This window comes from Hyla sarda, chromosome 7 (genome assembly GCF_029499605.1).
Source record: "Hyla sarda isolate aHylSar1 chromosome 7, aHylSar1.hap1, whole genome shotgun sequence".
Classification (NCBI taxonomy): domain Eukaryota; kingdom Metazoa; phylum Chordata; class Amphibia; order Anura; family Hylidae; genus Hyla; species Hyla sarda.
The window spans coordinates 22374811-22387396 of record NC_079195.1 but is presented as its reverse complement, the minus strand read 5'-3'; the positions used below and the strand labels follow the sequence as shown (position 1 = coordinate 22387396).

The 12586-nt window shown below is 43.6% G+C and overlaps 1 protein-coding gene across 2 annotated transcripts in view; it reads left to right on the top strand.

Moving 5' to 3' along the window:
* SORCS3 (sortilin related VPS10 domain containing receptor 3) overlaps window positions 1-12586 on the top strand; it is a 680789-nt gene that overhangs the window by 618315 nt on the left and 49888 nt on the right. For both annotated transcript variants that reach the window (XM_056530530.1, XM_056530531.1), the window contains exon 19: window positions 11000-11186. In XM_056530530.1, the coding sequence (XP_056386505.1) occupies window positions 11000-11186 (187 nt within the window). The remainder of the gene's footprint in view (window positions 1-10999; window positions 11187-12586) is intronic.

Sequence of the window (12586 nt, the reverse complement as noted above, 5' to 3'; positions counted from 1 at the left end):
GTACTGCCAATGGCGGCTGTCAGGGGTGGTTTATATAAGATGGAAGCGGACAGTCAGTTCTTGAGGATGATGTTGGAAAAAGAGCGACTGTGATGAGGACCAATTAGTGATGTGTAGTCAACTGGGTTGAAGCATCACTGGAATGGCCAGTCTTGTCAGGTGTTCCTAGTATGGGCTCAAGGAAGGACAACTAGTGATCCGGAACAGGGTCATGGGCAGCCAAGACTTATTGATGTATTTAGTGGGTGTGAAGAGTCGCCCGTCTGGTAGGATCAAACAGAAGAGCAATCTTCTAAAAGACTTCCTGCAGCCTGTGATAGAAAGGAGTCATATCTTACAGGACATCACAGCTTGTTGTGTAGGGGACCTCAAAAACTGGTCCCAGCCAATACTGACCAGTGTCCACCACCAAAAGAATCTACAATGGACATCAGAACTGGACCATCGAGCAATGGAAGAAGATGTGTGGTCTGATAGATGACGTTGAATGACGGTTGAGGGATGACGGTTGAATGCGTGTACGTCACTTATTTGGGGAAGAGTTGGCACCAGGATGCATTATTAGGTAAAAGTGACCAGTCAGTTCTTGAATTTGATTTTAGAAGCAGGGAAAATGGACAAGAGTAAGGGTGTGAGCAACAGTGATAAGGCCAAAATAGTGATGTGTCGACGGCTTGGTTGGAGAATCTCTAGAATGGCCGGTCTTGTGGGGTGTTCCTAGTAGTGGTTTGTACCTACCAAAAATGTCCAAGGAAGGACAACAGGTGACTGGGACCAGAGTCATGGACAGCCAAGATGTTATTATTGATGTGTGTGGGACAGTAAAGGTAGCCTGTCTGGTACTATCCTATAGAAGAGCGTCTGTAGAGCAACCTGAACTGATCTCACAGAACATTGCAGCTTGCTGTATATTGTTCCCCACAGACTGGTCAGAGCCAATCCTGACCCCTGTCCACCACCAAAAGTATCTACAATTGACATCAGGACTGGACCATGGAGCAATGGAAGAAGGCATCTGGTCTGATGGATGACATTTTTATGGTTGGGTGTCTGTGTGCCACTTAGGCTGCATTCACACCACAATTGCACCCTACAGTTGCCGAATCCGGCTAGGAGAGGCTCCCGTACCCCAGCCGGACCGGCGCTGGAATCCATACACTTTAATGAGCCGACCTGAGTCAAACAGTATCAGGTTTTGTGACCGGACCTTAAACCGTAGGTTTAGGTCCGGTCACAAAACCGGATACGGGGCAGAAATGAGCCAACCGGAGTCACTGTTTGACTCCGTTCGGCTCATTAAAGTGACTGGATTTCAGCGCTGGTCCGGCTGGGGTACGGGAGCACACGGTGTTCCCCTCCCCCAGTCGAATCCGGCAACCGTAGGCTGCAATTGTGGTGGGAATGCAGCCTTACATGGGGAAGAGATGGCACCAGGATGCATTATGGGAAGAAGACAAGCCGAAAGAGGCCGTGTGATGGGCAAGGTTCTGCTGGAGACCTTGTGTCCTGGCATCATAAGGAGATTACTGCGACACATACCACCTACCTAAACATTGTACAGAGCAATTATTTAGGAATTGTGCGTTGGCATCTTATTGGTGTAACATATTATTTGCTTTACGTTGGTATTATATGGGGTAGCTGCAGAGATATATAGAGAGTATTGTTTGTATTATGTTAGTGATGTTACAGATCTTACCTAGATATTATTTTTGTTATTTAGTTTTGTTATTGTAGAGTTTTAGAGCTCTGTAAATTTATTAATTTAAAGGGGTACTCCGCTGCCCTGCTTCGGAAGCTCTGCTCCCCAGCGTCCGGAAGTTTCTTGTTCCGAACGCTGCGTGCAGGCTTCCCTCGGGGCGGGCGTGACATAACGAGGGGCGGCCCTGAACACGGAAGCCTGCACGCAGCGTTCGGAACAAGAAACTTCCGGACGCTGGGGAGCAGAGCTTCCGAAGCAGGGCAGCGGAGTACACCTTTAAAGGGGATCTCCACTGCTCAGCGTTTGAAACAAACTGTTCCGAATGCTGGAGTCCGCGCCGGAAATTTGTGATGTCACATCCCGCCCCCTCAATGAAAGTCTATGGGAGGGGGCGTGACTTGCATTGAGGGGGCGGGGCATGACATTACGACTGGACGGGGCTATGGCGTCACGAGCTCCTGGCGCCGGCTCCAACGTTCAGAACAGTTTGCGGAGTACCCCTTTAACTTTTTATTGGCAAAAAATACGCTGGGTTCATCTCCAGCAGGGTGCTGCAGTCAGTCATCACGCTGTGATATCTGTGCCGGTACGCAGAGCTGGAGCCAAAGACGGCGACACATTCATCTCTGCTGAGTCTGTAGCTCCCAATATGAGACACGCCAGTTAGAGTCACGTCCTTACATTACATGAGTCTTTTATATACTCTTGAATTGTTACTCCACCGGAGAACGCGCCGCGGTGCTGCCTTCGGAACATGTGTCATAAATGGATTTTGCAGAACAGTCACCTTATCCCACTCGAGCAGCTCATTTCCACTTTAATTTATATTCATAAAGTCTGAGATAGGGACATTGTCTGAGGATAGTGAATCCCTTTCAATATTTCATATCCAGCGGGCCCGGAATAAGTCAGTCTGCCGAGATGTTTGTGGGTTACGTGTCTAAAGTCTATTAGTTTTGTGCAATGTGCAGACAGCCATCGGCAGCCTTAAACCTGCCATGAAAACTTTTTTAATCGTTTCTAAAGCGGACTTCATTGGAACTTTTTTGACAACTCTGGAAAAGTCGAGAGAAGCCGTATGGAATGAGTTCTGATTAGGACCGGTCTAGGAGACGGCAAATAATAGGAGTCTCATGGATAGTGACCCAGTGGAGTGTAGCTCCTCTAAGGAAATGTTGTAGGGTATGGTAATAAGCTAGCATCTCATGTTTATGCCCCATGTATAGTGGATACACTGTTCTGCTTTGGGACCTCACCACTCAGGGGCCTCTACCAACCTTTCGTGAAGGCTTATTAATCTGATTATTGATTGATTATTGATTAAGACCACCACCACACTCTTCTTTTACGTAGTTAGCAATACCAATACCTTCTTTAACCTAAGGAAATGCTATATACAGATAAGTCCTTTATCACCTTTGTTCATGGCCCAAATTAAGAGGTAAGAATAAGCACCAAATTTGGGCCATTGGCTCATGGCTGGATTCCTCCTTGAATTGCTCACAAGGCCCAATGGCATTAAAAAGGGTGTATTGCTAAAAAGTCCAGAAAACTTGAAGTAGAAATGCCAAGGTCTTGATAGGGGGAAAGTGAGTATCTATCTAGTATCAATTGTGAGAAGATAACAGGCATGGTGGTTGATGGGCGATATGTGTCACCAAGGCTCCTGGCCTTGGTGAAGTAAGAGCTGGTATTATTCAGTGTCTGTGCTGCAAAGCAGACTGACACTGTTGCTGTAGTATGGCTGGAAGGCCAATCCGGGACGGCTCTTACTGGGAATGGTGAAGTGCTGAGTGGGGGCCATTCCCCACAATCCTGGCCATTCCCCACAATCCAGGCCTTCTTTTGTTGGCCTTAAAGCTAGGCTACCTCACCAGCTGATGGGGATTTGCTAGTTGCAGCTCACAGTGCCAGAGAGAGCTGAGTGTGGAGTTCTTCCCTGAGAGTTTGGAAGTTGGTGAACCGCCTGCCTGGAGGCCTGGAAAGACTTGCTTGATGCCGCATGGCATGAACTCAGGTGTGGACAAACACCTAAGGAACGTAGGTGGACTTTCTGGTCATCAAAATATCTTTCTATCCATCTATCTATCTCATATCTATCTATCTATCTCATATATATCTATCTCATATCTATCTATCTATCTCATATCTATCTATCTCATATCTATCTAACTATCTATCTCATATCTAAAAAGAGAATATCCACAGCACACAACCAATGGGTGAAAAATCAAAGGTGGTTTATTCCATCAAACAGAGTGTCCAGAACAACGTTTCAACCAGCTCTCCTGGTCTTTTTCAAGCTCAGTATATCTAGTGTCTCACACATCTTATATAGGGGCATTCATCAAATGCCATCAGTGACAATAATCATACAATTAGTGCAACATTTCTCATATAAAAAACTAACAACGTGCATACATTGTGTACATAGGTATTTAATATAAGAAAAATGTGCAAAAAATACATTGATGCTATTCATGACCACAACCAATAGTGCTGCATTTCTTAATTGGACATTATTATATAAATCATAACGTCCAGGTGATGGTTAAAAACAATTAAAAACAAAATATACAGTGTCTATGGGAGCGCTCACTCACCGGTACATGATTAAGTGTTCCTGGCTTGTAAACATTGAGAATGCGCATGTCTGTCGCGCTATCTAACAAATCCGTCTCATCGGCGTCACGTCACACCCGGCCGGGGCCACCAATGCCGGAAGTGCATCATCCATCGTCATGGCAACAAAACAACTGCATACTGCGCCTGCGTGCAGTGTAGTATACTATTCCGGCGCACGCGCACATTACCTGCATATGTGCGGCAGCCATTAAACTTAAGGGAAAAGCAAAAGGTTCCATATATGAATACCGTGCGTACATGAGCGCGCGGCGGGCATATTAAAGACTGGCAAATTTGCCCTTACTCCGCTGTTAGCCATAATCAGGGTATTAAAGCAATATGAAAAGGTAAGGTAAGTATATTGGCTCGGTACCCGGCACAATGAAGTGTCGGATGCCCAGACATATGACCCGGCATCTCAGCGGTCACCATCAATTAAGTGGATATCCGGAGAGGTCAGGTTCACAATACCTCAACCTAATGACCCTCACGGTCACTCCAAGTTCAGTGAATTCACCCCTAGGCATATGAGCAGAATTGTACATGGACCAAAATGTAAAAAATTAAATAAAATAAAAGAAGAAAAAATTTAAGGAAATAAAATTCTAGTTGCCATGACTCAGATGTGCACCACTCAGATTGAGGCTCATCCTCATGAATGTGACAACCCCCCGATAATGTGAATATCAACAATTTTATTAATGAACAATATTATATCATAAATACACATCTTCAACTGTACAATCCGGTGAGCGAGAAGGTCTCCACATTAGTACACTGTAAAAAGAACAAGAAAAAATTGTTAATCAGAATATTATAAACATATTCATATTTATAGATCATACCGAGTATACTCAAACTGATATACGAGGACATGGGCTACATCGTAAGGTCCCTAGACGCTGTATACTTTGTTTTTAATTGTTTTTAACCATCACCTGGACGTTATGATTTATATAATAATGTCCAATTAAGAAATGCAGCACTATTGGTTGTGGTCATGAATAGCATCAATGTATTTTTTGCACATTTTTCTTATATTTAATACCTATGTACACAATGTATGCACGTTGTTAGTTTTTTATATGAGAAATTTTGTATAATTTTGCACTAATTGTATGATTATTGTCACTGATGGCATTTGATGAATGCCCCTATATAAGATGTGTGAGACACTAGATATACTGAGCTTGAAAAAGACCAGGAGAGCTGGTTGAAACGTTGTTCTGGACACTCTGTTTGATGGAATAAACCACCTTTGATTTTTCACCCATTGGATGTGTGCTGTGGATATTCTCTTTTTATTTAAAATGGATCCCTGACCCGGGTCTGGACCTGCGAGCACCATAATACATTTAAACTCTTTTTCTGGATGTGCTGTTTTCCTACAACTTCTATCTCATATCTATCTATCTCATATCTATTTATCTATCTCATATCTATCTATCTCATATCTATCTATCTATCTATCTATCTATCTCATATCTATCTCATATCTATCTATCTATATATCTATCTATCTATCTCATATCGATCTCATATCTATCTATATCTATCTATCTTGCTATCTCATATCTATCTATCTATCTCATATCTATCTATATCATATCTATCTATCTATCTCATATCTATCTATCTATCTCATATCTATCTATCTATCTATCTATCTCATAGCTATCTATCTCAAATCTATCTATCTATTTATCTCATATCTCACTTCTATCTTTCTATCTATCTCATATCTATCTATCTCATATCTGTCTATCTATCTCATATCTATCTCATATCTTTCTATCCATCTATCTATTTATCTCATATCTCACATCTATCTATCTATCTCATATCTATCTATCTATCTATTTATCTCATATCTCACTACTATCTATCTCATATCTATCTCATATCTATCTATCTATCTATCTATCTATCTCATATCTATCTATCTATCTATTTATCTCATATCTCACTACCATCTATCTCATATCTATCTCATATCTATCTATCTCATAACTATCTATCTATCTCATATCTATCTATCTCATATCTATCTATGTCATTTCTATCTATCTATCTATCTATCTATCTATCTATCTATCTATCTATCTATCTATCTATCTGTGATTGTTAGGTATCCACCTACTGGCCGTGTAGCACAACTCTCATAAATATAGTACATGAAATGTATTGGTGGTGATCCGACAGTGATAAGTAATTTTTCTTTATCTCTTCTTGGTAAATCATATAGATGATTTATATCTCTGTATTTGTCCTAATTCTCCATTCTCTTCTCTACGATCATCAATCATGGGCCCCTAGATAGGGATCTCCCACATACATGATCCTTAAACCATTAACGTTAATTCTTTCTTACAGGAAAAATCCTTTTTTTTCCGAAGTCCCTGACACCAGCAATCCAGGAATCTGATAGATGACTTCTAATTTAGGAACCGTGTGACCTTTAATGAATCCGTCCATCTTGTGGACAATCAATAAAACAGTTAAACCTCATGGCCTTTAGAATCGCGTTCTATGACTGCGAGCGGGAAAATCCAGAGATAAAAATGTCTCTAGTAATAATTCCATCTCATGGCGCTCGTGTGCAGTCGCCTCTAGCCGGAGCTTAGAACTTCACTGGATAAAATGGGGGAGATTTATCAAGAGGAAAAGTCAATCAGTTGCCCATAGCAACCAGATTGCTTCTTTATTAATTAAAAATGGCCTCTCAAAAATTAAGGAAGTAATCTAATTGGTTGCTATGGAAGACTGGTCAATTTCTCCTCTGCACAGGTTTAGATAAATCTCCCCCATTGAGTTGTCAATACTGCAGGTGAGATCAGTAAAATGGAAGAACTAGTGGATACTTCTAAATGTTACGGACTGGGTCAACCTAAATCGGCATGAGGTTTGCAACTTGGCTTTCAAAATGCAGATTAAAGGGGTACTCCGCTGAGTTTGGAAGAAACTGTTTTGAATGCTGGAGTTGACACCGGGAGCTCGTGATGGCAAGCGCCACCCCCCTCATCATGTCATTCCCCGCCCTCTCAATGCAAGTCTATGGGAGGGGGCGTGACGACTGTCACGCCCCCTCCCATAGACTTGCATTGAGGGGGCGGGATGTGATGTCACGAGGGGACTATAACGTCATGAGCTCCAGGCGCTGGCTCCAGAGTTCGGAACAGTTTCTTCCAAACGCTGAGCAGCGGAGTACCCCTTTAAGACGATGAATCTCTAAGACTTTATCTAGAAGCTTTGCTCTCCAAGGAACAATATGGAGGCTCAACATTTAGCACTATTGTCTTACTGTACTTGGGTCCAGGGTTCGAATCCAACCAAAGCTGCCTATATATGTGGGGATCGGCCAGCCATCTAGTGTGCACTTTACCCCCTACCACTCCCATAATGACAGGGCATGGTCGCATTTGGCAAAATGCTAGTATGTCCTCCCTATATTTTTGAGGATCCCCTTTGCATACTCCAGACTTCTTTGGCTAGTACGAGATGTCTTCCTTTTGGAAGAGAACCAATTTGCATACCCTTTTCCCATGGAGCATTGGCTAAAAATAAGTCTTTATACACAATTACATCTCTGTGAAGAACGAGTAGCGCTCCTGAGCTCCCACACTCCACAAATATATTAATATTTGAAAGAAGTTGGTTTTGCAGGACTGAAAGAACATGGCTGCTATCTTCCAAACCAGTGCCATACCGGTCTACCGGTTGTGTTGGGTATAACAGCTCAGCCCATTCATTTCAGTGAATCTGAGCTCCAATAGCAGACGTAACCTATGGGTAGGTGTGGTGCTGTTTCTGGAGGCACTCTATGGTGGCACATGGAGTTCATACCGATTATTAGTATAGACCTACTCCGGAACCTCTTGATTGTCCCTAAGCTAGGCCAGAGAATCGGGCAGATAAACAGCTGCATGAGAAGAACATTACTAATTACATACAAACTGCAATGGGATGTTATTTGGCATGTGTTATTAATGGTAGCAGACAAAATCCGTGGGTGTGCCCCAGGGAAATTATTTAGTATTCATGAACATTGCACAAAGGTCATAATAGACATGCATAAGAGACGTTGTAGATAAATGCATCAATAGATAACAATGTATATACAACGCGTTTCGCTAGCTTTAGACAGTGGAAGTAGCTCATCAGGGATACATAAGAATACTCAAGGCAAGAGTCCTATATTGACCCCGGCACCACTATGTGTGTGCCTACACATGTAGAAAGTAGTTGCTAAGCCGATACCAATACGGGAGAGATGATCCTCACTACGGTTTGAGGAGAGCCCGTGGATGGTGATTGGACAGTTGCCTGTGGTCGTAGACTCGGGAATCTTGTAGCTAATGTACGTAGAGAGTCCATATGGCCAGAATATACATTCCTCCGTGGTAACAAGGTGAGTTGGAATCTGGTAAGTCAAGTACCTGAGGTAGATCCCTCGGAGGGGTGATGAGACGGTAACAATATATAGGCCGTGTATCTCACAATGATATCTTGAAGGAAGTGGTACTGGTTCAAGACAGATTATAGAAGAGGCCCCGATGACAAGGTCCCACCCTGTAGATGTGGTGATGAGGTATGGCGTATGGGCACTGTCCGCGGAAGAAGTGGAGATCCTGAAGATGTAGCAATGGGACACCCGGTAGGCCTCCATTTACCGTATTTTTCGTCATATAAGACGCTCCGGCATATAAGACGCACCTAATTTTATAGGATAAAAATCTAGAAAATAAAGATTCTGAACCAAATACAATGTAAAGTATAGGACAGTGATCTTCAACCTGCGGACCTTCAGATGTTGCAAAACTACAACTCCCAGCATGCCCGGACAGCTGTTGGCTGTCCGGGCATGCTGGGAGTTGTAGATTTGCAACATCTGGAGGTCCGCAGGTTGAAGACCACTGGTATAGGAGGTAATATTCACGTGTCCGCGCCGCTCCAGACCCATCACAGCTCGTCACCGCTGCCCTGGATGTCGCCCTCCATCGCTGTCGCCGTGTCCCTGTCGCTCCGGAACATCTCTGCTGCCCAGTATCCTCACTCTCCGTCGCCGCCATGACGTCGCTACGTATGCCGGTCTTATTGGATGACGGGACGGCGTGCGCAACGACGTGATGATGACAAATGAGAGCGCCGGCCATGCAGGGGATCCCAGCATGGAGCAGACACCGAGAAGGCAGGTAAGGCCCCTCCCAATGTCCTGTAAGCTGTTCGGGATGCCGTGGCGGTCCCGAACAGCCCGACTGAGCCGGATTAGTGTTATTTTCGCTTCGGACGGGGTGGTCAGCTTTGATCGCCGCATCTGAAGGGTTAATACAGGGCATCACCGCGATCTGTGATGTCCTATATTAGCCGTGGGTCCCGGCCGTTGATGGCCGCAGGGACCGCCGCAATAGGACAGGTATTTGCTGAATAAGACGCACCAACTTTCCCCCCCCAGTTTTGGGGAAGAAAAAGTGCGTCTTATACGGCGAAAAATACGGTACATGTGCAAAAAGCTTTCATGTTACAGAATACGTTTATTTTAAATAAAACTATAGGTGATGCTTTAGGGGCATTTGTTCTGGATTAAAAAAAAAATAAAGATGCAATCTGGTTGCTATGGGCAACTGATTGACCTTTCCTCTTAAGAAATATCCCTCATTTTATCCAGTAAGGGACCTGATGAAGAGAGGAATCCCCTCTCGAAACGCGTTGTCCTGAGCACCCAGCTATCCGTTGCACGCCCTCTGACCTGGAATATCTTCTTTGGCGCCCATTTGTTGTCTATTTAATGTCCATTTTTATTATTCCTATATACATCTGCAATCTGAAGAAGGGATATGCTGATCCCGAAACGCGTCATTGCCTGCATGCTTTTTAAAATAGTTTTATTATTACATTTAAATAAGCTATTTTAATGTAACCTACGTCTTCCCTGAACCATCTTTGGACCGAGCAGCGCCGGATGCAAGGGCCTTCTTTTTCTCCTTCCTCATCCAATAAATAGTGATTGTCAATAATGGAGGACTGTTAATGGAGGTCCTAAGATGAAGTCGTCTTCCCATTGTCATTTACAATGAGCTGGGTGCATCCAATAATATCTAAAATAACATAAAGCTTCCATCTGCTCAAGTAGAAAGTTTGGCATGACTTGGCTTAGGAGAATATGGTAATAGACCTTTGGTAGGGTTTTAAAGGGGTACCCCAGTGAATTTTATTTTCTTTTTCATATCAACTAGCTCTAGAAATATTAACAGATTTCTAAATTACTTCTATTAAAATATATTAATCATTCCACTACTTATCAGCTGCTGAAGTTGAGTTGTTCTTTTCTGTCTGACCACAGTGCTCTCTGCTGACACCTCTGTCCATGTCAGGGACTGTCCAGAGCAGGAGAGGTTTGCTATGGGGATGTGCTCCTATTCTGGACAGTTCTTGACATGGACAGAGGTCACTGTGGTCAGGCAGAAAAGAACAACTCAACTTCAGCAGCTGACAAGTACTGGATGGATTAAAATCTTTTAATAGAAGTAATTTACAAATCTGTTTACATTTTTGGAGCCAGTTGACATGAAAAAAAATAGTTTTTCACCGGAGTACCCCTTTAAGGCAATGATGACTACTGTGTTTTACCTTCAGGGTTCACCATTAAATAATGAAATATCTTCTACATTCCAGGGAGATCTCCAAAGAATAAATATCCAGTTGGACTTTGGAGACGGGAGCGCTGTGTCCTATGCCAATTTTAGCAAGATTGAAGATGGTATACGGCATGTGTATAAGAACCCGGGAATATATCAAGTCACAGCCTATGCGGAGAACAATGTTGGCATTGACAGTGCTGTCCTCTACCTTCATGTAACTTGTAAGTTGTTGTTGTTGCTCATATGAATTTAGGGTCGCTACCTTTCTTGTAAAAAAAAATAAAAAATACTGGCCATGCTAATTTGCATAATTAATTATGTATGCGTGACATCACAGGATATACATGCGGGGGACGTTTTGCCCTATTCTGACCCTATAACTTTGTCATTTCTCCTTATACAGGCCTGTATGAGGGTCATTATTTGTGGCCCGATCTGTAGTTTTTGGCAATACCATTTTTGTTATGATGTGACTTTTTTTGATCGCTTTTTTTTTTAAATTAAGTTACTAACTATAACTCCCAGCATGCCCTGATACAGCCTGTGGCTCAGCATCTGCCCCGAACAAAAACTACAACTCCCAGCATGTTGGACTATATAGTAGTATATGGTATAGGTCAGTGTTTCCCAACCAGGGGTGCCTCCAGCTGTTGCAAAACTACAACTCCGGGCATGTTGGACTATATAGTAGTATATAGTATAGGTCAGTGTTTCCCAACCAGGGGTGCCTCCAGCTGTTGCAAAAATACAACTCCCAGGATATTGGACTATTTAGTAGTACATAGTATAAGTCAGTGTTTCCCAATCAGAGCCCCTCCAGCTGTTGCAAAACTACAACTCCCAGCATGTTGGACTATATAGTAGTATATAGTATAGGTCAATGTTTCCCAACCAGGGGTGCCTCCAGCTGTTGCAAAACTACAACTCTGGGCATGTTGGACTATATAGTAGTATATATTATAGGTCATTGTTTCCCAAATAGGGGTGCCTCCAGCTGTTGCAAAACTACAACTCCCAGCATGCCCGGACAGCCGTTGGCTGTCCGGACATGCTGGGAGTTGTAGTTTTGCAACAGCTGGAGGCTCACTGGTTGGGAAAGACTGGTATAGTATATAGTGCAACATTCCGGGAGTTGAAGAATTGGTTGGAAAAATACCGGCCATTGCATAAAAATCTCGTCCCCCTACCTGAATGAACACGATTTTTGGCATTCTTTCAATTTTTAGGCTCAAGGCGACTCTGTCCCAGTGTGCGCGACCGACCCAGCAAACGCCAAAGTTCAGAAACTGTGCCTTCCCCGGGGCCCGAGGACCCTGCGCGGAGAACTGGGCCTGGGGGACTTTGACAAGCTCCCCCAAAGGTCTCACGGGGGCCTCCGGGATGGGCTTACCGGGGAAGGGCGCACTCCGGTCCGGGTACTCCCTCCTCCAAGCCCCCCTCCAGGGCAAGGATTAAGCCATTTGGCCGAAAATTAAGCCGAAGGGAGTATTAAGCAGAAGCAAGAATTAAGCCGAGCAATGTGGCCGAATATAAATAATGGCAGGGTGGCCAAAATACCAGCCCGGTGGCAACCCTATAATGCATTAGGAAAGCTGCAGATTGTTCCTTTCACCGACAGCCA